The 26,202-nt window shown below is 38.3% G+C and overlaps 2 protein-coding genes across 8 annotated transcripts in view; both read left to right on the top strand.

Moving 5' to 3' along the window:
• Positions 1-24,824, top strand: part of plch2a (phospholipase C, eta 2a) — a 127,827-nt gene extending 103,003 nt beyond the window's left edge. For 5 of the 7 annotated variants that reach the window (XR_008302145.1, XR_008302144.1, XR_008302147.1 and 2 more), the window contains 14 exons: positions 3,747-3,902; positions 7,132-7,230; positions 7,316-7,416; positions 7,529-7,617; positions 7,893-8,075; positions 10,179-10,286; positions 10,733-10,857; positions 11,058-11,142; positions 11,360-11,506; positions 11,641-11,720; positions 14,224-14,557; positions 17,455-21,792; positions 22,031-22,104; positions 24,793-24,824. Coding sequence is in view for 2 of the 7 variants with exons in the window: in XM_053235903.1 (XP_053091878.1) it covers positions 3,747-3,902; positions 7,132-7,230; positions 7,316-7,416; positions 7,529-7,617; positions 7,893-8,075; positions 10,179-10,286; positions 10,733-10,857; positions 11,058-11,142; positions 11,360-11,506; positions 11,641-11,720; positions 14,224-14,557; positions 17,455-19,034 (3,087 nt within the window). In the remaining 5 variants the exon portion in view is untranslated. Of the gene's footprint in view, positions 1-3,746; positions 3,903-7,131; positions 7,231-7,315; positions 7,417-7,528; positions 7,618-7,892; positions 8,076-10,178; positions 10,287-10,732; positions 10,858-11,057; positions 11,143-11,359; positions 11,507-11,640; positions 11,721-14,223; positions 14,558-16,996; positions 17,026-17,454; positions 21,793-22,030; positions 22,105-24,792 lie in introns of those variants that run through there. The other 2 variants (XM_034306987.2, XM_053235903.1) reach the window with 2 other exon arrangements.
• Positions 22,047-26,202, top strand: part of si:ch211-251b21.1 (uncharacterized protein LOC571720 homolog) — a 12,184-nt gene continuing 8,028 nt past the window's right edge. Inside the window, exons 1-3 of the mRNA XM_053236089.1 lie at positions 22,047-22,104; positions 24,793-24,824; positions 24,939-25,118. Coding sequence (XP_053092064.1) covers positions 22,047-22,104; positions 24,793-24,824; positions 24,939-25,118 — 270 coding nt within the window. The remainder of the gene's footprint in view (positions 22,105-24,792; positions 24,825-24,938; positions 25,119-26,202) is intronic.

The following is a 26,202-nucleotide window of genomic DNA, read 5'->3' as shown; positions in this document are numbered from 1 at the left end:
TTTTTTTTGCTGAAGAAAGAGACAATTTTTGTCATTTATACAATACAAAATCTGAGTTTAGTACTACTACTAATGTTTGCTTTGTCTGGGGAAGCATAACATTATATGGTTGGTTATTATATGTGTTTTAGTGGTGTGTTAATGGTTCTATGATAGAGTTTCCCTATCTAAAGAACCTTTGAATAACTTTGCTGGTAGTGTTACAGGATAAAGTTTGTCGAATGAGTGGAAATATCATAAAAATAAAAGTTTAGCCTAAAATAACAGAGTGGGTGGTGACCTGTAAGTGTAATGAAAATTGTGGAAACAGAACCACCAAGCAGTCTGTACTTTTTGGTATCAGACAGCAAATTTTGTATTCATCGATTGTTTGCTACAGTGATGAGAACACCTTCTCGAATATCCGAGCGATGGGCTGTAAGTCGAGTAAAAACTACAGCAGTAGAAATAATGATCAACCACAAGTTGTGGGTACAGCATGTATTAATACATTTTACTGTTATACATCTGGTATCTTGTGTCCCAAAATAATGTAATTATAATGGGACATATACATATACTCAAAAGGAAAGCTTTTAGTTCTTTTGAATAAAAGCTATGGTTTTTTGAAAAAAAAAAGGGGGGGTCTATATTTGGTCCCTACTAAGATATTTTAAAAATTTCCTCTCCCTCTCTCTCTCTCTCTCTCTCTCTCTCTCTCTCTCCCACACTTGAGCTGTACTTCTCTACTTGTAATCATGCTTAATCCCATGACTAATGACGTTTTTGTAATAGCTGGTTGAGCATGTATATTTAAGGAACCGTGAATAAGTGATGGCTTTTTTTTTTTAGGTTCAGAGCTTGGTAGCTGTATAATAATGCATGATGCAGTGGCTTTGCATGTCTAGATCCATAATTCCTTGCTATTTATTTGGTAAAGCTCAGTCCTATAACTTAGCACAAAAAGCCATGTTCATATAATTATAACAAAGTAAAGTGATTTGGGCTTTTTTTCCCTTTTGCTATGAAAGCCCAGATCATCTCAGTCTGCCTTTTTGTTGCTGCAGAATGTTTAATTTAATGTGTTTTTTTTTTTTTACATACAATACTTAAGTATTTTTACTTACAATACTTTGAATATAAGGCTTTTATAAGGCTTTGTTTATCTTATTCTCTTTGAAATGTGTGATTTTTTAGTATGTCAGACCATCTGAATGCTCATTTTGTACAGCTCATTACAGTACAGTCTGGAAACAGTACCATCTGCCTATATACATATAATTTTATTTAAAAAAAAAAAAAAAAAATCACTTCAGTGCTTCTACTTTTGTATCTATTTTCAAATCTCTTTGAAACTCAGCTCAAAGTGAACTCTCACGTGTAGCCCTCTTTTCTCGTTTTTTTTTTCCTTCCTCCCCCTCACAGTTCTGAGCTGCAAGACACAGTTATATGATAAATATTTCAGAAGGAAACACTACTCTTCCTACACTAAGACAGCTGAGAGAATCTTCTCTGAAGTGTCAGAAAGAAGCACGATAAAACACTGCATGTAACAATTGTATTGTTTCTTGTTTCTTTAGTATTTTCTGGATTGAAATGAAGGTTGGACTCAAACTGATTAATTTGCATTATTAGAATCAGGAGATAAATTAATACTTTTTAGTTTCATGGACAGTATTAGTAGGCATCTTGTGCAATCCGCTCCTTTCTTCATAGTTTTTAGCCTAACATATATAATGAAGAAGTGAGCATATGGTTCAGAGAACATGAGCTTAAATCAGCTTACAGCCACAGCTTTGCAAAGCACATGTTCCACATGTTCCAGTGGTTTGGCTGCACTTTCAGAGGAAACAAGCACTTAACTGTCTATAGGCTGTTGCTCTTTCTGTGCTTTGTGAAAGAACACAATGTGTAGAGCTCTATGAAGTTGGACAGGTGTTGCTGTTTTGGTGGGAAAAGAAAGCACTCAAGTGGAACAGACAGAGATTATTGCACATGGTTCTACGTGTGCAGCGATAAAGCACACTTGTTCTAAAAGTAGCAGCTCGCAGAAACAGGTCGCTCATCAATCGAGTCTGCCATTGAGGCCAATTCAGCTGTAAATCAGCCAGCTTGGAAAGCAGCTCAGATGGGATTCTCATATTCATTCATACATAAAATCTCTGCCAAGTTGTCAAGGAAGTAACTAATCTTCTGCCAGATCGGATCTCCTCAGACGGCTGGATACAATTAATATTCAAATTATATTAAATATGCCAGGTCTATTCAGTTAGTGGACCAGTGTTCTGTCTACTGTACAAGCCAATCAGAAAACAAAAAGATCATATACAATAATGTTCAAAAGTCTGTGGTGAAAGGATGAAAAGTTTGTTCATCATCAGTACCTGTTTTATCCTGGTCAGGGTTGCAATGAATCCGGAGTCTACCCAGGAACACTGGGCACAAGGCGGGAAATCATTGCTGCGCACCATGCACACACACACACACTTTCACACACTCATTCACACTTACAGGCAATTTAATGTATCCAATCTACCGTCCTGCATGTTTTTCGGCAGTGGGAGTAAACAAGACAACCACATAGACTTAGGACAAAATGAAAAGGAAATTGAATTTATAGGGACAAGACAAACACACAAGCTGAGTTACTAACAGGCTCTACAGAGCACTGCATCTTTCACATGAGGAATACAGCACTTAATGAATATATAATTTCTACCTAAAGGTGCAAAATACAGGGTAGTGCCTATGCAAATAAATTCATTTTGCACACACTGTGTGATTTACTAAACCTAGAAGTCAAGTCACTCTGGGAAAAGTGACTGTGTGCAGAAATTAATATACCCAGAGTGCATTAATTTACATGTTTACACATTTCATGGCAACAGAGCCTTTTAAAAAGGTTAACTCATGTATACCTTATTAGCATAATGCATACTATCTACACTCAATGTCTTTAATCAGTGCTATACTGTAGTTGAATTTCAAGATCAGGTTACACTTCCTGGAGTCTCTTTGAGATATAAACTAGCCATGCCTATATAGAACAATTAATGCACGCAAAAACCTCATTATATTGTTTCCTTAATGCAATTATTCTACATAAATCACCTGCAACATGCCCGCAGTTTTCCCAAAATGTTGTTTTTTTTCTTTCATCAAGCATACTCACGGTGTGCATGACCAAAACGTTTGCTTTTGGTCTCATCGACTACAGCACACAATACCGAATGAAGTTCTAATGATGATCGGTGAAGTTCAGGCTCTTTGGTTTTTCCCATAGTAATGGATGACAAAAGGGATTTTACATGCGTGCAACCTCATATTTATACCCCAGGGAACCAGGCAACAGCAGAGTCTCTGAACAAAATAATTTTCAAAAGTGACAAACCTTTTTTTTTTTTTTTTTTGCATTTCTTCAAAATATTTCTTAGGAGTGTCAATAATTTTGGCACATTTTTGAAAGAAAATATTGTTATTTTAAAAAGGAGCTCCATTTATAGTGGTATTTTTGTAGAACAAAAGTAAATAGTTTTCTATTGTTTAAGCTGGATTACTGTCTTTTAATTTTATACAACCATCTTTGCTCATTTTTATGAAGGGTGCCAATAATTCTAGATGGATCTATAGGTGGTTATCTTAAAAGCACCACTCAGCACAGGCAGAGTGTGAGTGTGTCATTTCATTGCTGCAGTTCTGATTTTAGTGTGCATTTGTTTTTCTTTTTTTGGTAATCTGTCATTTCTCTCTCTGTGTTTATGATCTAGACTTCTGTGAACAGAAAGCAGGTGGAGAACGTTGCAAAGAAAAAGCTGGATAGCCTGATGAAGGAGTCGAAGATCCGTGACCGCGAGGACCCTGACAGCTTCACGATAGCAGCGCTGCCTCCCTCAGCAAAGCGGGATGAAAAGACAGCCATGAAGGTGAGGGAGTTTAGGCTTCACGTGGCCTTCACTCAACATTTCCTTTCAGGGTGTTTGTGCTTCCATTATTCATTGAGCACCTCTAAAGCTCCATGCTGCCATAAAGAAGCCACATCCTGTTGAACGGGAGATTACAGAAAATAACATTCATGCTAGAACAAGGAATGAGTCCTTTGTTTTCTCCCCTGGGAATTTACTGACCCCCAGCCAATATGTTTTGGCCCCTCTCCAGCAGATCAGTAGCCACCTTCCTCTGCCAGAAGAGATAATTACTGCATTAGCCCTAACATGTTTTATTAGGACTAACAATCCAAAATTCATCAGTGGATCACACAGTTTGCTCTGCATTCAGTTTCAATAATGTTAAGATGCAGAGGTATTTAACAAAAAAGTGTAGCATATCATTTCAGTATGACTGGGTGATATATTAACAAAGTCTCTAAAGAGGAACTACAGAGATCTGGAGCTATCCTGACTGAAAAATACACCGCTCCGGGATAAATTCCTGGTTTGCATTTCCTCTCCACTGCAGGAACTGGGAGTGGTATAAAATAAAAGAAGGGATACAAAGCATCAAAAATACTTTGAAATGATATATTGGCGAATACTGAATACACTGCCCCAACTATAGTCAGTAACACATTCAGTTAAAATACATAAATAGAATAACATATTTACAATATATTTTTAAAAGGCACATGTGAAGCACTTAAATCACTGTGATCCTGTTTTATTGGCAGGGGCAGCAGTGCTACTATGTCAACAACCTTCCACTCACATGCACCATTATTCACCGCACAACCCATCAATAGCTAATATTCAGCTAATAACCAATATGCATGCAAATGATTGTTAAATTAACATTTTTTATTTGTCTACCACTATTACTCAAAGCTGCTTACAATTGAGAAGCAGAGTGTTAAGGGCTTTGCTCAAGGACCCAATAGTTGTAGCTTGGCAGTGCTCGGATTTCAACTCAATCAGTACCCCAAAGCCTTAACCACTGAACCACAACTGTCTCCCTGCTAAACTCAGATTATAAAGAAGAAAATCATCTTAAACGTATGTAAATCTGACCAATTGAATACAAAAAAATGTTATGTGCATTATCAACCTACGCTGAGGGACATGTACAGTCACTGATCACTTTAATAGGAACATCTTTATACCTGCTCACGCATGCAAGTATCCAATCAGCCAATCACGTGGCAGCAGCACAATGCATAAAATTATGTAGATATAGGATCAGAGCTTCAGTTAATGTTCACATCAAACATCAAAATATGGAAAATATGTGATCCCAGTGTGACTTTGGTTGATGTGGCATGGTTGATGTTGCCGGAAAGGATATTGCGAGTATTTGAGAAACTGCTGATCTCCTGGGAATTTCATACAAAAGTTTCTAGAGTTTACACAGAATGGTAGGAAAACAAAGAAACAAACAAAAAACCATCCAGTGAGCATCAGTTCTGCCGGCAGAAACACCTTGTTAACGAGAGAGGTCCGAGGAGAATGGCCTCAACTGGTTTGAGCTGACAGGAAGGAAGGAAGGAATCTTTACAATCATACTGAGCAGACAAGCATAAGCATCTCGGAACACACAACACGTCAGACCTTGAGGTGGTTAGGCTAGGAGTCCTGTCAGCCAAGAACAGGAATGTGAGGCTATAGTGGGCACGGGCTCATCAAAACTGAACAGCCGAAGTTAACATTAATGTATCTGATTAAACCAGCTCTACGTGACATGCTGCGCAACCACTTCATGTAAAAGGCATGAGACTAGAAGGATACACTGCAGTACTTCCCGGTTCACAGCAGAATACCAATTTTGGAGCATGAACTAAAATGTTACCTGGAACTATGGCCCAAGTAGTAAAACCGTTCCCAGTTTCTTTGAAGAACATTTCAAACTGCATTTCTGGTTCTCATGCTATAGCACCTGCAGCAGCACAAGCTTAGAGTGACCTCAAAATGTAATTTTCAGCACAGTCAGTAATCAGTGAGGGTGAGCATGCCGATTTATTGAACACATTCTCCTCTTCAGCTGTAGTCTTTCTTTTCTGGGCATCTGGTTTAAGCTCTCGGTGTCTATGCATCTCTCTTTTGTCTTCTACATCTCTACTTCTTAATGTCAAGTAATCTTAGTAATCAAAAACTTAATGAATTCTCTAATCAGTCTGATTGTGTGTCTTCAGTAACTATGAGTGATGGTGTGTGGTTTACTAAATGACTTCCCATCCTTCAGGTTAATGAGTCAGCCTTATTTGGATTGTCATGCAGTATTACAGCACAGTGTCTGACCTCCGCTGACAGCAGTTTTACCAACACAGTGGCAGTTCAAATCTAGAGTTTGCAGACCGCTTCTGCCACCTTGAGGCTGAAGGGTTTAGCACAAGATTCCCAAAATGTAATCTCAAGATTCTCTGATTTGAAGGTTTTGCTCTAAGGACTTATTGTATGATAGATATAGCGTTTCCCAAAAACTTCATGCTTGCACTTTCATTTTCTCTGCTTAACTTCCAGATGAATCTGTCTAGTCATGTTGTACCAGAAAAATATTTCTATGTTAAACTTCTACCAGTTAAAGGTTTCTCTATTAAACCTCAGCAAGAAAAGCACCAAACGCTGCTTTGTCATTCTTTTATGTATAAATGTGATTAAAAATGGTAAACACATTCTATATTATTTAATAATACTGAACTAATTGTTTATTTTATATATGTCTTAAAGAGATAACGCACTGTAATTTATTTACATAATACTGAGGTGATGGTTTATTTTATGTGTGTCATAAAGCAATAACACATTTTTATTTTATTTATGTAATACTGAGGTGATGTTTATTTTATGTATTTCATAAAGAGATAATAGCCTTTATTTTATTTACATTATCCTGAGGTGATGGGTCATTTTATGTGCTTCATAAAGAGATAGTACACATTATTTTATTTAAATAATGCTGAGGTGATGGTTTATTTTATATACGGATGTCATAATGATATAATACACTTTAATTACATAATACTGAGGTAATGGTTTATTTTCTTTAGGACGTTAAAAAGACATAATATACTTTAATTGCATAATACTGAGGTGATGGTTTATTTTCATTAGGACGTAAGGGATAATACGCTTTATTTTATTTACATAATACTGATGTGATGCTTTATTATTATGTCTGTTGCTAGAGCGACAATGTTTGAACACCTTGTCTCTGCCCTGTTTCCAGGGGAAGGGAGACGAGACGACAGACACAGGAGACGAGTCCAGCCCCAGCACTAATAAACGTCTGGCCAGGTCTTTCATGGGCAGCTTCTCCAGACGTAAGGTCAGTTTAGATACACAAACACACTTTTTCACATTGGCCATGGTGCTGATGAAAAGTATTTAGTGGTTCATTCACTGTGTTGTAGAAGAAGACAAGCAAACTCAAAAAGACGTCCAGTTTTGAGGACACAGACACGGACCAGGAGAGCTCCAGCAGTGCGTCGAAAGTCCCAGTACATCACAGCAGGTAGGACTGAAATCCTTTGCTGAGTGTCTACACACTTGTCTGCATATGTGTGTGTGTGTGTGTGTGTTTTAATACTCCATACATTTTTGGCTGTGATTTTTTTTTTCCTCAGAAGGAAGAAAACGATGAAGTTGTCCAGGGCTCTGTCTGATTTGGTGAAATACACAAAGTCTGTGGCCATGCAGGATCTTGAGACACAAGGTACACAAGGCAGGAACACATCACACTAGAAGTGATCCTTTAGTAGTGGTGACTTATTCTGTTTTTTACAATGTTTTAAGATGGCATAGATCATATTCAACATTCTGATACACATACGCATACATCCGAATGACACACATGCCCTTGTTTTGTGTTTTTTGTTAATGCAATGTTTTTATTTCATTGAAAACTCTCAGTATCTTGTTGGTTATTTCATGGAAGTGCCTTCTATCTGATGCATGATGCTTTGATACTTTGTTTTGTTGTGGTGTCAGGAAGCAGCAGCTGGCTGGTATCATCACTAAGCGAGACCAAGGCTCACCAGCTGATACAGCAGAAGCCAGCCCAGTTTGTGCGCTTTAACCAGCGGCAACTGTCACGAATTTATCCCTCATCCTACCGTGTGGACTCAAGCAACTTCAACCCGCAGCCATTCTGGAACATCGGATGCCACCTGGGTATGCAAGTAGGCTAGGTTCAAAGCTGAGGTTTGGATGAAAACTAGAGAAAACCAAAAGATAACTGTTTTATACTAATGAATGGAAATAAAAGTAGCTTTATTCATATAGCAACATTCACAAATAATGTGAAGGTATATCTAAAAAATGTACCTAAAGTACTTTTCAGCTAACAAAGTTGGAAGAAATGCTATATGTAAATAAGCTTTTAAAAAAGAATAGCATTGACAGAAGATACATAAAAGACTTTTACGCAAAAGTAACAAAAAAAGATTAATTTTTAAGAGGCTTAAATTCCACAACCACTGAATCACTCTGTGTATCTCAGCTAATAATTTTCTAGAGTAATTTCCCATCAGCTCATATAACTGTATACTTCCAAGCAGCGTTCCAATTACCATGTCTCAGGGTGTTGAACACCCCTAGTTATCTCCAGAATTAATCTCTTTGCTACTGTATATGAAGTCTTCAAGCAGCATACAGTCATATCTACTCATCGTAAATGCTAATATAATTTAGATGCAGTAAAGAGATTTACTATCTCTTTATCAGCTGTCTGTATCTATATTAGCAGCAGTAATACATCATTAGTGTTGGACTGAGACTTTCAAAGGACAACAGTGTCAGGAGACATGTCCATGTTTAACCAAGCTAAGGACCACGCCACATCTGAAAAGGGAGGTGCAGTGCAGCCTAGACACTAAGCACAATGTGATCTTCTTTTATTAAATAAAACAGGCCTACTGCTACCAGAGAGTTTGTCTTCATTTAAAGTATAGTTTATAGGAATATAGGATCTGATTTTTTTCTTCCTCTCAATTTAGCTATATGTTGTACAATGTGTTAGCATATTGCATAATATATTTATATGCTGTTTCTAGTTATATGAAGGTTATTAGCCTGCAGTAAATGATGTGCAATGTGTTTGTTTGAATATGATGCTCAGTATTGTAAAACACTTTGTGAGTAATTCTGTAGTTCCCTAATGTGCGTGTGTCTGTTCCAGTGATTCAGTATAAAATGTATTGTGAATCACGCAGCGTCATGACGATGCCCTCTGGTGGAAGTTTGGGTATAATTGAAAAACGCTTCCTCAATGTCCATGTCCATGCAGATCCATACATTTGGTCCTTTTCTGATTACTGGGAAATAAGACTAACTTCCGACAATTTTGGTGTATAACAGAAACAAAAGGTTTACTGTATACATATATAGTCCATAAATATTTGGAAATTGATATTGGAAACATATGGAAAGATGAAACAATGATTAACTTGTACCAGAATGCTAGGAAGAGAAGGGAAGGAACTGGTCATGATTGGAAGCACACCACCTCATGTGCAGGGCTACCAGTGGAACTGGTTCCCTTGTATTTATTGATGATGTGACTGCTGACAAAAGCAGCAGGATGAATTGTAAGTGTATAGGGGTATATTATCTGCTCAGATTCAGCCACATGCTTCAAAACTCTTTGGGTGGCGCTTCACAGTGCAGATTGACACTGACCTGAAGCATATTTTGAAAGCAACTCGAGACTTTTTTAAGGCAAAGAAGTGGAATATTCTGCAATGGCCAAGTCAGTCACCTGACCTGAATCCAATTGAGCATGCATTTTCACATGCTGAAGGCAAAACTGAAGGCAAAAAAGAACAAGCAGGAACTGAAGGCAGCTGCAGCAAAGGCCTGGCAGAGAATCATCAGGGAAGAAAGCCAGCATCTGGTGATGTCTATGGGTTCCAGACTTCAAAATGACTGCATTTTGAGCTCACATTCATTATTTAATTTCAACTTCTGTATACTGTGGTAGACAGCTAAAATAATAAAAACTTTTTCAGTGTCCAAATATTATGAACCTGGCCATATATTCAGCAACAAATTTGATATTGCCATGACAAATTAGTAATTACAAACACTTTTTGAAGTTTAACGTTAGCATTGTGGAACTGGCTTTTTCTAGGCCTTTCAGGCTTTGCTTACCATTTGTTCAGCAGATAATAAGATAAAGAAGAATCATAACAAAACCAATAAAATAATATCACAGAGTATAAAGTACCTGGTATTATGATTCTTGCCTTTAATTTCTGTGTGTGTGTGTGTGTGTAGTGGCACTGAACTACCAGTCTGAGGGCCGAGTCCTTCAGTTGAACAGGGCCAAGTTCTACAGCAATGGCAACTGTGGCTACGTTCTCAAACCCGATTGCATGTGTGAAGGTGAGGTTGTTTCCAATGAGCTTTGCCCAAGGGTGTTATGGGTAAATTTCGTCATAAAGTATGATTCTCAAGCCCTGCTTACAGTGGAAGGTGAGGGCTGTTTTTTTGTATTAACTGTATCTTTTCCAATGGAGAATCATACTGCAGAAAATATTGGTCTCATATATATATATATATATATATATATATATATATATATAGTATGTCATAAACATATTTATACAGTCATGTGAAGAGTACACATGAATTGAATATTTCCCACACAAGGAACATTTCGCAGCATATTTCTAGATATTAACAAAGTGAAATAAAACTCTTATACCATTGTCATTTGCGTTGGAAAGCGTCAATTTGAAGGAAAAGTAAAGAACAGCTTTATAAAGAAGCTCCCTTATGTTCTTGTAACCATGCATTTTTTTCCTCAAGAATCTTTTTTCTATTGGCAGCTTCTTTTAATCCAATGTTGGAGGACCCATTGCCAGGACAAATGAGAAAACAGCTGGTGGTGAAGATTATTAGCGGCCAGCAGCTGCCCAAACCCAAAGACTCCATGCTGGGAGACCGAGGCGAGGTGAAGGCTACACCAAAAATCATCTCTACTTCCTGTCCATGCCTTCTTTTATACTATTCTTTTTAAGCTTTTTTTTTATTTGTAATACATTTTGTTTGAAAGTCACTTTTTTTTTGCAATTACATGTTTTAATCTCTCCACATCATCTGTTGCCTTTGCAAAAGTTAATGGATGTAAAATGTCTCTTTTGTGTTTTTCAGATCATTGACCCTTTTGTGGAAGTGGAGATCATTGGCTTGCCAATAGATTGCTGTAAGGAGCAAACCAGAGTAGTGGATGACAATGGTAAGTGACACCCTACAGACTTATAATCAGCTCATTAGTTTTTATTACAGATTTCTTAGTTAATACTTTTGATGGTTTTAATTGTGCTGTGATTGTAGTAGTGTTGTACTGAAGTGCTTACTTGTGGCTTCAAATTTAACATGTAAATTCATTTTGTCTGAGCAATGCAGAAATACCAATGTGTCCATAAGTGCTGTCTTCTTTCTGTTATTTTTAGGGTTCAACCCCATGTGGGAGGAGACCCTGGTTTTCACTGTGCACATGCCAGAAATCGCACTGGTGCGCTTCCTGGTTTGGGATCACGACCCCATTGGCCAGGACTTCATTGGCCAGAGGACCATTGCCTTTAATAGCATGATGCCAGGTATCTTCATTAATTTCCTCACAGGGTGTTCTTACTTGCTTCTTTTTTGTATACTAGATTGCTATGCGTGATGAGTATCTGATCTGGAAGGGTTGATTCTGGTCGTAATGTGATGTGTTGATTTTGTTATGCAGGTTACCGCCATGTGTATTTAGAAGGGATGGAGGAGGCGTCCATTTTTGTTCATGTGGCTGTGAATGACATCACTGGTAAGGTAGGTACTTACAGGGAAGTGCAGGAACTTGTGGTTGTAGTTCGACTTGTGAGTAAGGCTAGTGCTGGGTTTGTACACTAACTTTTGTCATGACTATTGCCTTTTTTTCTTTTTTCCTGTGCTCAGATTGCATTTGTGTTGTAATGCATGGGTCCTTTGACCTTTTAATGTTTTGGGAGAAATTCTATTACATTCTATTACATGTGTATTATCAAACAGTAAGAGTAAAGTTTACTCTGTGTTCAAAAATTCAAAATTCTTTATTACTGCTGTAAACTTTTTTTTTTTTTTTTTTTTTTTTTTTTTTTTTACAAAATACTTTCTGCATAAATTTTAATTGGAAATAGCTGGACCTAATAACTGTTATAAAATGTACATACAGGTACAGTACAAAAGAAACTTGCATTTGTTTGCTGTTGAAAAAGTAATGCATAATTTAAATTTTGTATATAATTGTGACATTGTAAATAACACTTTATAAATTTAGTATTATTTAGTATTCGGTTGGAACACTTGCTCATTGAGGCCATTATTTATCTTTCATAAATTGTCTCAATTTTTCTCAGAAATACAGCTGTTTGTCTTTATATAGTTCTTTCTCTCTTTTTCTATCTTTGTATGGTATTTCCCTTCCTCCTTCTTTCTTTCTCCTTCTCTCTGACTCCCCTTTCTTTCTCTCTCTCTCTTTGTGCTTTCAGTGCAACCACCTTAGTCCAAAAGCTGTCTTTAGAGGCAGGAAATTGTTAGGAGCCCTGATGCTGTCACTCAAACTTTCAGGTGTAGTGAGACGCAATCAGCACCTTGCATGTGCCACATGACCCCTCCCCCTGCCCCACCTTCCCCCTCTCGAGCGAGCGACCGAGCCTGTGCTAGCATTCAGCCTTGCCAACTCATGAAAAAAATGAGTTGTGACATAATTGTGACTGCCTTTACCTCGCCAGCATTCTCATTTGACCCCTAAGCAGATCCAATGTCACCATCCACTGCTGCAGGCACGTCGGGGGGGTTGCATCAGGCACTGCATTCCAGGGGCGACAATGTCTCCTCTTATTTCACTTAACTCAGGCAATTCTCAAGCTGCAGTAGGCTCTCAAATGCCCTGTTAGCATTATCTAGGAATTTCATCTGACAGAGCTAAAGGGTATGGCCACATTGTCCCCATATAGCTGTAATCTTAGAAAGGACATTGGACCATGCTTATTCACTCCCAGTTTGTTGTTTTGTTGTGACAATGAAGAGCCGGAGGTTGCCAGGTACTCTTTATGATAATCTGTTTTGCCAGAGGAGAATTATCAATAGTATATCTTATTGTTGTTAATACTTACTAAATTCATGTTCAGGTTTTCTTGTGCAAATTAGCGTAACTCACTTTTAATACCTTTAGTCTTTCCGTCTTGGTTAAATTTAACTTTGAAACTCTCGTAATACAATACAAAGAGGTTATGTTAATTGTTTTTCTTTGCCACTTGTATTCACTGATGTGTATTTAAGTAGCATTTGCAGATAAGATGCACGAAATATTAAGCACATTTCATGTGGATCTACTTTGACATGATTCATGAAATGACACTGGGCTTATTGCTTTGCAGAATGTACAGCAGGGGGAATGTACTGCCCTTTCATACGCTTTCACAAATTAATAATAAATAAATTATATTGCTCGAGATTAAATATGTGGAACATAATATTTTGTTTCAGGCTAAATAAATCACTTTTTTGGTGTTCAGTAGCACTTATAACCCAGTGTCATTTGTAAGTAAATGTCCTCATTACATATAAACCCTAATCTTGCATCTCCATTTCACTAGAGCTAGATCTGTGTTCACACTCAGTGTGTAAAATGATTTTAACAGGTCATTTACATTTGTCTTATTGTTTTGTGTCTGTGCTAACTCCTGTCACTGTCAGTCCAAAAGGGGCAACAACAAAAAAGTACCTAAAGGAACAATTCAAAGGCAAAAAGGATAGATAAGTGAAAGAGGAAAAGAAGAGATAATGCTAACTGAATCCTAGCTTTCACCTGTTCCTAACATTGTTAGAATTGTGGATGCAGCTTTTAATAACCTGATGGAAACTGTTAAAGATGTATGGTATAAAGCAATATTTAACCTATGTTTTCTTCTAACTATTTCTAACTCCTAACTATTACTATCTAAACTATTATGTTTTATGGGTATTTGACATGAAACTTGGTTTTTCTGTCTATGTAGTATATATCTTCATTCAAAAATTAACTTGTTTTAGCTCAAATACATAAAAGTAAATATGCTTGAATAAACTGTCTATCTTGAGAAGTTTAAAGTAAGAAATGGTTTAGCATGATCAGTACAATTATTTAACATAACTTGATCACTTCAGATGTCACAAACTTTTCAGCTTTGCATAAAAATACTGCCTGCTTGTTTTTGTACTTTTGACCTTAAAATTTTCACCAAAAAAAAGCCTTCTTGAGACTTGCTGTTCCCCTCAGTTTCATGCTATTTTTTCCATTTTTTGTTTGCAGGCACGGCCAGCCAGCGGCATAAAAGGGCTGTTTCACAGAAATCCAAAGCAGGCTTCTCTGGACAGCCATGCTGCTGCGCTGCACAGCCGTAAGCCCGCTTTTGGAGCCCATCTGCTTCGCCGCACGGCCAGCGCGCCCACCAAGGGCCAGCCCAAAGTTAAACGTGGCTTCCCTGAGATCTCCATTGACACCAAAGACTGTAGCTCAGAGGGAGCCAGCTCAGAGCGTGAGTCTGAGGAGGGCCCAGTTGCCCATCCCAACGGGGACACGGCAGCATCAGCGCGACCGTGGGAGCACGGCACCAACGGGCAGCTCCACCCGGATGATGGTACAGGTAAGGTCAAGTTTGTCCATCCTGAGCCTAGGGCCAAACCATTGCATAATAGGAAGGGAATGAGTGAACCCTTAAGGAGAGCCAACAGGCTAAAGTTGCAGGATTCGTTGGAGAAGCAGGGCGTTTTCACCTGTGTCACTGTGAACAGCTCTGGCCGGTTAGGAATGACATCCAGTTGCATGAAGTGCATGATTGGGACAAAGGAGAGTCCAGACCTGGAGAGGAAAATAGTGGCCAACCTTAGGCAGGGGAGATCAGCTCCTACGCCAGAGAGGGTGCCTTGCTCACCCACAGTTATCCAGAAGGTCTCCCCAGAACCAGGCCCAAGACCTAAAGCCTTAGCCTTACTTAAGCAGCCAGAGCAACCCCAAACTAAACCTGAGTCTCAAATCCAGTCCTTCAAGCCTACACCAATGCCAAGGGTACAATCAAAACCTAGACGGACACCGGATTTTTTGGACAACCCTGCACCTGGGAATGCCTTCACCAGGAATGCAAGCTCATACAGCATACCCCGCAGACACTTCCAACCACCTGAAGCTCCAGTACCAACCATACCAGATTGCAAAACTGCCTTGACCAGGCAGCGTCTTGCACCAACCAATTATGGCAGCAACTGTAGGGACTTTAGACCCATGAATGGTGATGAGAGTCTTTCAAAAAGCAACTGGAGCAGCTGCAGTAGTCTGGACAGTCTGGAACTGCTTCCCACAATTCCACCACAGGTGATGGACAAACGTAAGCGGGTTGTAGGGACTCTACAGCGGGAGATGAACACACTGTTTGCCCAGAAAATGGAGGAAATCCGCAGTAAATCACCCTTGTTCTTCACTGGTAAGACCATGGTAGTTCCCTGAAGAGATCTAGTTGATCTCAGTGTCTTTGTGGACCCTCAAGGCTGTAGTGGATCCCCTAGATTCCAGATGACTGCAGTGAACAGCTAAAGACGAAGTACATTTATGGATAACAGACATGAACGACCCACCCCAATGTACACCATGTGCCACATTTTTTGCAAGGATGATCACTATCAGTTTACATGCAGTGATTAAAATATCATTAACTGTACGTACCTCAAAAAAATTTGAGAAATGTGGTAGTAGCACTTTTAATGTGATAATAACTTACCGTCACTGAGGTGGAATTCTATTGAGGCTATGGGGGCAAGAGTTAGTCACTCTGATTTACGACACATTTGAGAGCTTTGAAGTGAAATTCAAACAGAAAGATCCTCTACCCCAGTTCTACTCCATAAATGTAGCAGACTAAGTAGATCTCCCAAACTGATCAGACTTCTACTCCCCAATAGATTCTTTAGACCTATAGTAAACTCTTGCTGATGCATCTTTTTACATATCTATATCTTTTTATCTTTTGCACAAATGTTAAAATTTACCTCAAATTATAACCTGTAAAGTGCTATATTTTATACCAATGTGAACATTTTTCTTCTCTTAGAGTAGGTTGCGTTATTCACATTACACAATATATTACACACTATAAAAATGAAATCATCCTGATTAGTAGAGTCACAAGACTGTAAGTTGCTTATGTAAGTATGTTAATGCTGCCCATCTGGTCTGCAACCCTTAGGGGCAGTTTAAACAAGGGGGGTGGGTGTTTACTCTGAGAAAATTTTTTCCTGAGTTGCTCGTCGTGTGGTTTTTGCAGACTTTCTATATGTGGTTATCATGCCATTTATGTATACTGTCATATATTTGCAAAAAAAAAAACCTGAATTATAATAATTATGAAGTTTTATTTAGTGACAAAATTGTATTTCTGTTATTGGAATATACTTTTCATTGTATTTAAAAATTAGGCAGAAATTAGGCAGAGAAGATTGGACTTATTTTGTACATAGATTACTATGTTGTCAGTAATTTCATCTATTATTTTAGCTTTATTTATTATTAGTGACTTGCTTGTTTGCCAAATCACAAGACTGAGGAATAAGTTCAATTACTTTCTGTCTATTGCACAACCCACAACCCACGCAATAGACAGGAAATGTTTGAGATTATTCTTTAGTTTTGTGATCACGAGTGCTTTGCCTTGGGAACTAAAGGAGTTTAAACTCACATGTGTTGCAACTCTCGTTAGAGCAGATGGTTTTTATATTATTGTAGACTCGTGACATATTGCAGACTTGGGACATTATATATTCAACTTCATGTAACGTGACTTGGAACATGACTTCTCACTGTTCTATTCATTTCATACACTTTGTTGCATACTGTAAAATAGTACAATTTTAAATCTGTTATCTATCTATATAGCATCTGCTTTTCTAAAATAGTGAAATTCCTATATGCTCAAAAGCTTCCTCCTCAATTAATTGCTCTTCTATATATTGATTGATCCCCTCTGTTTCGGGTTCTTATGCTCTTACTAAACTGCCTGTTTATTCCTTCCTTCTTGCATGCTATCTTTCCTTAGTGCAAAACTGAGGGGCTGATCAAAGTCAGGTAAACTCGCCTTCCATATGTCTGTGTTTCCACTGCATAGGTTATGTGTTTTGCAAAACTCTCCTATCACTTGTTCTATACTTCGTTCAGCTTAATAAATGTACTTTTTAAGGATAACCAATGAAATGATGTTATATAGTAAATGGGGCCTATAAAGTGGCTGCATGATGATCTGTGATGCAGAGTTGTATTTTTTTTATTTACCAGCTTGTCATTTTGCATATGTTGTATTAATATCAATCAAATACAAGTGCAAAATAGCCCTGTGCTACATACAGGCATGCTGCATGATTGCTACACATCTATGTATATGATGTTGTCATCTGTCTTTGTGCAATTTGCCTATTAACATGATCCGTGATACAGATTTTGCAGAAACAACATTTTTTTGAACCATAGTAATGAGACTTTGTTTGCTTGTCCTTTCAGATCATTCCACAGTGCAGAGACCCATTCCTTATCTGCATGTCCTGGAATCCATTGCAGAAGAATATCAGCAGAAATCCTCTTCGACATCCATGTGCAGTCCAACCCATACCTCAGAACATCCCCCCAGTCATGTGCTTTGTTTGTCTCCACCATCCACAGCAATAACGACTTGTAAGAAAGACAACCATAGCCCTGTAAAAACAAATGAGGACAAACTACCTGTTCCTACTCATTGTCCCATCCCAAATGACAGTAGTGGGGGGGATCATTTCAATACTTCTCTGTCCATGAATTACCTTGACATTGGGAGCAATAAGCCCCTTTCACCAGAGCAGGCAGTAGGTGAAGAGATGAGTTTTCGTGGAAATGTTTTACCGGATGCAAATGTTAAGATTGGACAAACTTTAGAGACAGAGACTGCACCTGAGCTGACCACAATTAAGAGCTCCCAGAAGGTTCAGGCTAAAAAAACTTTAATTGACAAGGACATAGAGCGAGGTTTGTATCCTGGGCCTAGGACTCCAGTTCGAAGGACTAAAAGTGATGGCCAGGTGCAGGCAGTATGTCCTGTTGATGAGCAGTCAGCAGTGCCTCAGGTGTCCATCGATGCAACCATCAATGACCGCCTCTGGTCCAAGCTTGACCCAAGCACCCACCGTGACAGCGTGTCATCCTCGTCCAGCATTTCCTCAAATGACACTGTGATTGACCTCTCCCTGCCCAACTTGGCCAGGAAGAGTCTGACCTGCCTCCGAACTGCTCGGGACTGTCATGATAGCCAGGATTCAATGGCCACCTGGAGTTGCGCATCTCGGTCATCAACTACTTCTAGCACACTTTGTGTGAGCAAGAGCAAATCCAATCCCAACTTGCGGGATGGTCAGATATGTGAGCCAATGGACGAGCTTCTTCCAAGGCAGCTGGGGAGTGAGCATGACAACAAACGGCTTATGCAGCGGCGTCACACCTGGAGCAGGCTGTACATAGAGGGCTTAAAGCAGTCATCATCTGCTTCTAGTAAGAGAGCCCCAACTCCTACACCAAAAGACATAAACGGTGGCTCCAAGTCTAAGAGTCTGGGTGACCTCACATCAGAGGACATTGTGTGCAATTTTGATAGCAAATATCGCAGCATCAGCCGTAGTTTTGTGGTCAGGCCTAGCCGCCAGCAGAGGTCCCCAAAGAAGTCCCAGGATGACCTGATGGAGCGGCTAAAGAAACTCACTGATGTAGAACCACTGGCGAGCAGTGATTTTACATCCCACCTGCATGACTCAGAGGCTGAGGAGAAGGAGGAGCAGGAGGAGGCACCACCACTGAGGAGGAGCTCATCACGCAGCCAGAGCCGGGTGCGCTATATTGCCAACCGCGCTAGGCAGGCCCAGGAGAGGCAGCGGCTGCAAAGCCTCCTCAGGGGATCCAACAGCCCCATTGAGGAGCGTGGAATCCCAGAGGGTGCCTGCAGCATCACACGCAGCCCCTGTGCCAGCCTGGACTTGCTGAGCCAGCTTCCTCCGGGACCACCCCAGCAGAGCCCTCGTAGCCCAGATAGTGAGCTCTTTTTTATGCTCCGCCTCTGATGGAGCAAGGGTGTACTGAAGGTCTGCATGCAAGCAGCACACACCACGTTTCTGTTAGTTCAACTACTGAATGAGACACTACTAACATCTGATATGAAGTCTGTTTCCTGCACTACTGTTGGTGTAGGTGGATGATTTGTTACCAAACAAACCCAACAAAGAGCATGAAATGTGGTAGATTCTAAAGGTTCTACACCTATAGAGATGGATACTACAGTTTTTATAATATGTGTATTGTAATAGAAAATTTCCAATTTCCACACTAAAAATCTTGTCAGTTTATTGTCCTAAATGCACTCATTACTTTTAAACACTGGAATGTCATACACAAGTCAAACATTCTCAAACTGATATCGGTCTTGAATTTTGTTATTTTTAGTTAAACGGCCTGCTGTAGCAATAGAGGATTACATGTTGAACTGTATGAAATATTACTTCTCTCACTTTAAATTGAATGATATGTTTACTGTACTTATTGAATTACCAATGCATCTTGTTGGTGTTTATAGTGGTGAATTTTTTTTTTTACAACAAATGCATGGAACGTATTTGCAGAAGTAATTTATTGTTTCTCAGAATAAAGAATAACAGAAATGTTTTTTTTCTTTTGTGCTCCTTGTTCAAATTCTTTGCATTAGGCAAAACAATAACTGCCTTTCTCCATACTTTTAGCTTTTTTTAAATTATTATAAATTTTTTAGTTTATATGACACAGGGCAATTTTTGCCATTTGGTTTAATCTTTTGATATTTCAGTTTATGTACTGTATAAAGTATTATCAGAAGATTCATACAGAAGTAGGCTCTTTTTTGCATGTCAGTGATATATTGTAATCTTTTTTATAATCATTTAAGGTTTTACAAGGTTTTCCGCCACTCAGCATGTGCACTGGTCCATAATACCTATCAGTCAGTGTTTAAGAATTAAGGAATTATGTTGAATATGAGTACACTGATACAGTTGTTCAGTGGCACATAATAGGATGATGAAAGAGCACATCTCTCACATTGTACTGTAATGTTTGCACTGTTGTGTCAGATAAATTTGCAAGAGTCTGGGAGAATTTTTAGTAAAATCGTGTACAGTACATACAGATTGTGGGTGTCTGTTTTTTCTCCTTTCTTACCTTCATAAACTGTTGAGACAAACCTGGTCTGAGGTTCACTGTCCTATGTAAATATTAAATGCAAAGTTGACTGTTTTTTTCTCATAAAATTTCATGAATCCTCCAGGACTCTTCAGACCTGTCAGAAAACTTGTTAAAAATTCCCTTACAGCTGATGACTTCAGCACTATTATCAGTCAATCAGTTTTTCAGTGTTCCCATTTTTGAATTCTAACTTTAAATACAATTCATAATACATTTCCTTTTATTTGTTATGCTTACTGTTGCCAGGTGATTACTAAATATATACTTCATTATGTTCTTCTCTTACTGTTTTGCTGGTTGATTTGACAAAAAGGTCAGAAACTCCCATCCAGGAAGTGTCACCCTCTCAGCGCCATTATGTACTCTTTTAAGTGGCCTCCTTTTTCTCCACGCTCACACTGCTCAACCTTTCCAATATTTCACAAGCGCTCCCATTGCGAAAAAATGTCTCTTGCTCCGCACTTGGTGGCTGATCACATCTCCAACCCAAATGGAAATAAAAGTTACTCTGTTCCCTCTTTTCAGCTTTCCAGCTGATGGTTTTGACCCAAAGTGCCCACTGTCATGCCCCGTGTTGTTGTGAGTATTAGCTCATTGGTTTGTATCCTTTGCCTCTTCATGCATGATGCCCATAAAATCCTGAAGGATTCGTCTCCGCTTATGATTGACACTTAAGACAAAAGCACAGGAATGCCTGGGTCTGCAGTTGCTTTGGTGATGGTTTCTAGTGGGACGTGAGAGGCCGGGGCCCTTCTGCGCTCCCAAAAACCGCCCTGGGACTCACACAGCTCAGTGAGTGACAGAGATTGTACACTCTTGTCACTCATACAAAAGTCCGGTTCTTTAGCATTCAGGAGGTGCTGCAACTCTGGCCTTTGGATTCGTATTTATCACAGCGATTTTTGTTTCTGCCTCCAGGGTCTATCACGGAGCCAATTTAACTCGCTTTTAAGCAGAGTTGTTATAGGGGTTTAAGACTTCTGGATGCTTTTAGATTTGGCAGGGTCTCTTGTAAAATGTTTTAAATTTAGATTATGTCCTATACTTGGGTCCAACAAAAATATACCATCCCTGTTCCTGGCCCAATATAAACAGGAGCTTAGCAATTCATTTCTCTAAGAGCAAGGAACCTATATATTCTAACAGCACTAAGAAAAAAATAGTAGCACTATTTAAGTATGGTATACTACAGCCAAAATCCTACAATCTTATTAGTTATTAATCTTATGAATCTAACTAGATGGAAAATACCTTCTGCCTTTGTAGCAAAATTCATATTATGTGTCAACATCTTGATTTTTCTAAATCTTTTGATACCCCTAGTTCTTATTTTGATAATGTTCTTCATATGTTGAGTCTTAAACATTCTTATATAAACATTCTCATAAGAGGTTTTCCTTGGAATCCAGCTTCTTACTCCTCCATGTCCCACCTCCCCTACTCGTAAATCATTGCTGTGGTCTCAGTCCCTCACCCCTTTTCCTCCACTTTCTAGAACAGCCCACTCTTACCCATTGGCTAATATCTGACCTTGGGGTACTTGTTCATGCTTTATATTTTGGGATCTTTGATGCACTGGACATTGAGAGAAGCTGGTTATAAAGCAAGGTAAGTTTGATGTTCTTGTAAATTTGTTCTTTCATTTTGGTTTTGGCCTGCATGTTATGTCTGCATTTCCTCTTGTGTATATTAAGTTCTTGAGTTGAATAGACTAAACTGTGAAACAAAAAATCATTGTTTTGAAATCAGGGGGGTGATGTGGCTTTGCTAGAGCTCTTTAGAGAGGTCATTAATGCTATGTCTATTTTTTTAATTAGTGTTGCAAATCAATTGTTGCATTTTTCAGTTCAGAAGACAGTACCATGGCGTCTCTGGGGCTTCTCTTGCTCGTTGCAGCAGTGGTTCACCTCTGCACTGCAGGTAACAGTGTCACAGTCAACAAATTACACACTTAATTTTGACACTTCTGACTGTCTAACTGTTTGCACTCCTTTGTGCTTAGTTGGTGTAAACTTCGTCTTGTGATACATGGATAATTGTCAGCTCTTATAACAGCTCCTGGATTTGCCTTGGATGATTGCAAATGAATAAATTTAATTTAATAAATTAAATGAGAAATCACAACCATGCCATTCATTTATTGTCAGATTGATTGCTACAAAAACTACATATTCTAGATATTATTCACAATAAAGAGAACATTTTAGTGTACTTCTCTTTATCATGAATGTTTAAAAAATGTATACTTGTGAATACAAACTGAGGTGAGTAGCAAATCTTCAGAACTTCTCCAGCTGTGGTCCTTAAACCTCTGACATTGCATTAGAGCAATACTGATTTTACTCTATCTCCTTTCCTCGCCCTGGCTTTCCTCTAGTGAATCTTCCAGCAGGATGCAGGAAGGGCCAATGCTAGTCTGACATCTTATTGACTCTGTCAATGATCACAGCAGCCTTCTGGCACTCCATCTGAGTATCCCATTGCTCTGAGTGATTTGCATTTAAAATAGTAGAAAGAGCTTGCCATGGCCAACAATGACTGTGAGCAATCAATTAGCCCCCACTAACCAAGCAGTCAGCGATGTGGGACAAGGCCATGACACAACTGTGGCTTTGATGGCATGTAAGCTTTTCATATTTTGCAAAAAAAAAGGAAAAAAAGGGATATTAGGTGTCAATTCTGCTATGTGACTGATGGACTCCTGCAGGGCTTTCCATCTCAGTGAAACTGCCTCAGTTACATGTACATGACACTTTTAGGAAGAGCTTGCTGGAAGAATGACATTTTTGACAGTTAATTTGTAGAACTGTCAGTCCTCTATAAGACATTTGACCCTCAAAGAAGAAATATACAAAGAGTTCCAACGTACAGAGTCTTTAGAATCACAGTAAACCAAAGTGCAAGGCAGATGTGGAAAGTAACAAAGTGCAATTATTTAAATCGACTTTTTATATATTTGTACTTTACTTGAGTTTAAATTTGAGTCTAATTCTTTTAACTTACTACATTTCAAAAGAAAAATCTCTATGGTCTACTTACTACATCACTACATTTCTCTATAATCCCATAATTGTAAAGTCATTAGTTGACTTTTTGGCATTAGACATTTTAGGCAGTTTATCTAAATTCCTAACCAATCTAAATTTTTAATAAACATGACAGCTAGTATGAGACCTTGTACCTACCAGTGTAACACTATTTATCCAGGCAGTTTGTTCTGTAACAGCTAGAATGAATTAGCATTCATCTTCTTTGTACTGTCATCATGCTAGCTAATGTTGGAGCTTCGAAATAAAGCTGATGTTAGTTAGCCTTTTATAATTTTTCCCACATTCCTTGGTTCCTTGGTGAAACAGGCTCTAATTTAGCATCAGGAACTAATATCAATGAGTGTATCAGTAAGGCAGACTTTCTTGTTCTTTACTTTCACACTGTAAGTATATTTAAGAGTTTGTAATTATCTGATTTTACCTGAGTAATGAAGCTGTGTACTTTTACCACTTTTAGGGTCACCATTTTTGTTAAAAATAAAGTTTGGGTTACTTTCTTTCATTAAGTAACTTCTAAGATTTTACTTGAATACTTTGATGTTTGCTTATGCAACCTGGTCACACACCACACACACACACACACACACACACACACACACTCAGTCTTATTTTTGTTAAGGTGCTTTTTCTAAAGATCAAGTATTAAATCTAAGAACAACAATTTAGACAGAAGAATCAGTTGAGCGAGAGCATGCAAAGGGAGGGCACTTTCCCAGCACTTGGTGGCGTCTCTTTCTCAGGGGTTGGAACACTCGGGAGTTTGGACTCTGCATCTGTTCCTCCACAGGAGGTACCATAGGCTACACAACAACAACCCGCTGTTTATCTCCCTCTATGTCCTTTTGAGCAGTTTCTTCTCTTAAAGGACGATTAGTGGCCGTGAAGCTTGGGACCACGCGAAAGGAGGCGGCAGAACAACAGGAACATTGTCCTTGTCTAGTAAATTTGGGGATATTTGCCTCGATGTGAAAAGCAGTACAAAGTACGGCACAGCATGGTGAAACGCTTCATTTGCTGCCAAGAATGTTTTGCAAGAGTTCAAGTTCAGATTGAGACAAAGAGTGTTTTTTCCCTCTCTCTTTCTTTCTTCTTTTTTTCTTTCTTTCTTTCTTTTTGTCCAACTTAACATACTTATTATACCCATGTAGAAGTACTGTTTCTCTCATCCCTAATTAAAGATTTAATAATTCCTTTATTGCTTAAGATAATCTTAAAATGGATTAATGTACAGTATGTGTAATGTCAGCCTAATGATCTGTAATCTAGTTGAATGTATACAAGGAATGTAGAAGCAATCTGACTTTTGAATTATAGTTCTATCCAACAATTCTGTGATTTTCAAATATTGAGCAGTAATGTTATGAAAGTAGACACAACTTTTTGACTTTATATTTTTATACTTTTAATTAATATTTTCATGTAAAAGTTGTCACATACTGCATATTCATTAGCATGCAAGTAACATTTTTTTTTTAAATCTGAGGAGCTTATCATTCCAAGGTCTCAAATTGTAACAAATGATATTGACCTAATGATGCAAGTATCCTTTTATCACCAGAACCACAGCCACTAAAGGTGACCACCATTAAGGTAGGTGATAAGCACTAAACAGAACAGTTTTGTGATTTAGAGTTGGATGCCTGTTTTTAAATAGTGACTAAATACTAATTTTAATGACCAAGCAGCACTGACTTTCCTTCTCAGCAAGAACCATACACAGTGTCAAAAGGCTCAGAGTTTGAGGGCTTCTGTATGGACTTGCTGGCAGCACTTGCAGAGAAACTGGGCTTCAAGTACAATGTTCGCCTGGTGAAAGATGGAAAATACGGATCCAAGGATGAGCGCGGCAACTGGGCTGGGATGATTGGAGAGGTTGTGAGAGGGGTGAGCTCCAATTAAAATCTTCAGTTAAAAAAAATTAGACATACTATTCTACTAGGTGGCAAGAAAATCAGTACTGTTAGCATCTCCTTCAAGCATGTTTAGCTGTTCATTGATAACACAATAAGAATGATGTGGGCCAAACAAAACTTTTCAATCACTTCTGTTGACTTGGGTGTGACAGAGAAGTGGCTTGAAAATGTTTCACTCTGTGTAATCACCTGACAAGGGTGTCACTGACAGGCTGCATGAATCTACTCTCTGGGCTAGAAGGAAATCAGCCCTCGCCTCACTTCTTCATATCATTCTGTGTATTTTCTTTAGACCACTGTTGGTGCTATTGTATGGAAGCCCATTTATGCCAGGTAGAAAAGAAAAAAATGGCATAACATGTTTTTCTTTATTTTCACAGCAGCATATTGACTTATTTTAACTCAAAATGTTCATTTTTCTGTCTCAAAATGTTTACTCATTAGCTCAAAATTGTAACTCTACATTTTGCCATAATGATATGTCTCTGACAGGACATATGATAGGTCTATGCAAATAATGTTTTTTTATATATATATATCTTATCTATTGCATAGCCCAAAGCTGTTTAGCAGAATAACTAAATTATCCCGCTAGTTTAAAAGCTAACTTGATGTATCGCTGCTATTTCTGTTAAGCATACACATTTTCTATATACCATCCAATAAACAAATCCTCTTCAGTTAGCTACATCACCCCTATTCCCTATGTGAATGGAAGGCAGACCCAAGTGATCAATATCTGAAAATGTGATTAACATCAAGGGCTAGCTCCTATTAATTAATAACAAACATTACTTTTAAAAAAGTATTTGGCAGTTGGGAAGGTCTACAAATGAAATGAAATAATAAGTCTGAAAATGAAATAATAATTCATTATTTTGGTGTACCAAGTCACAATTTTAAAATAATTCAACATAATCTTGCATAATTCTGGCAGAAGTAACTAAATAAGTAAGAAAACAAATCTGAGAATTTTGTCAGAGTTTTCAGGTAGTAAGTCAAACATTTTAGATAATAATTTTGAGAATAATTGAGATAATAATTCAGAATTTTGA

The sequence above is a fragment of the Pangasianodon hypophthalmus genome, chromosome 8, assembly GCF_027358585.1.
Source record: "Pangasianodon hypophthalmus isolate fPanHyp1 chromosome 8, fPanHyp1.pri, whole genome shotgun sequence".
Lineage (NCBI taxonomy): Eukaryota > Metazoa > Chordata > Actinopteri > Siluriformes > Pangasiidae > Pangasianodon > Pangasianodon hypophthalmus.
Note: the sequence above shows the minus strand (reverse complement) of the source record. Positions and strands in the feature narration are given on the sequence as shown.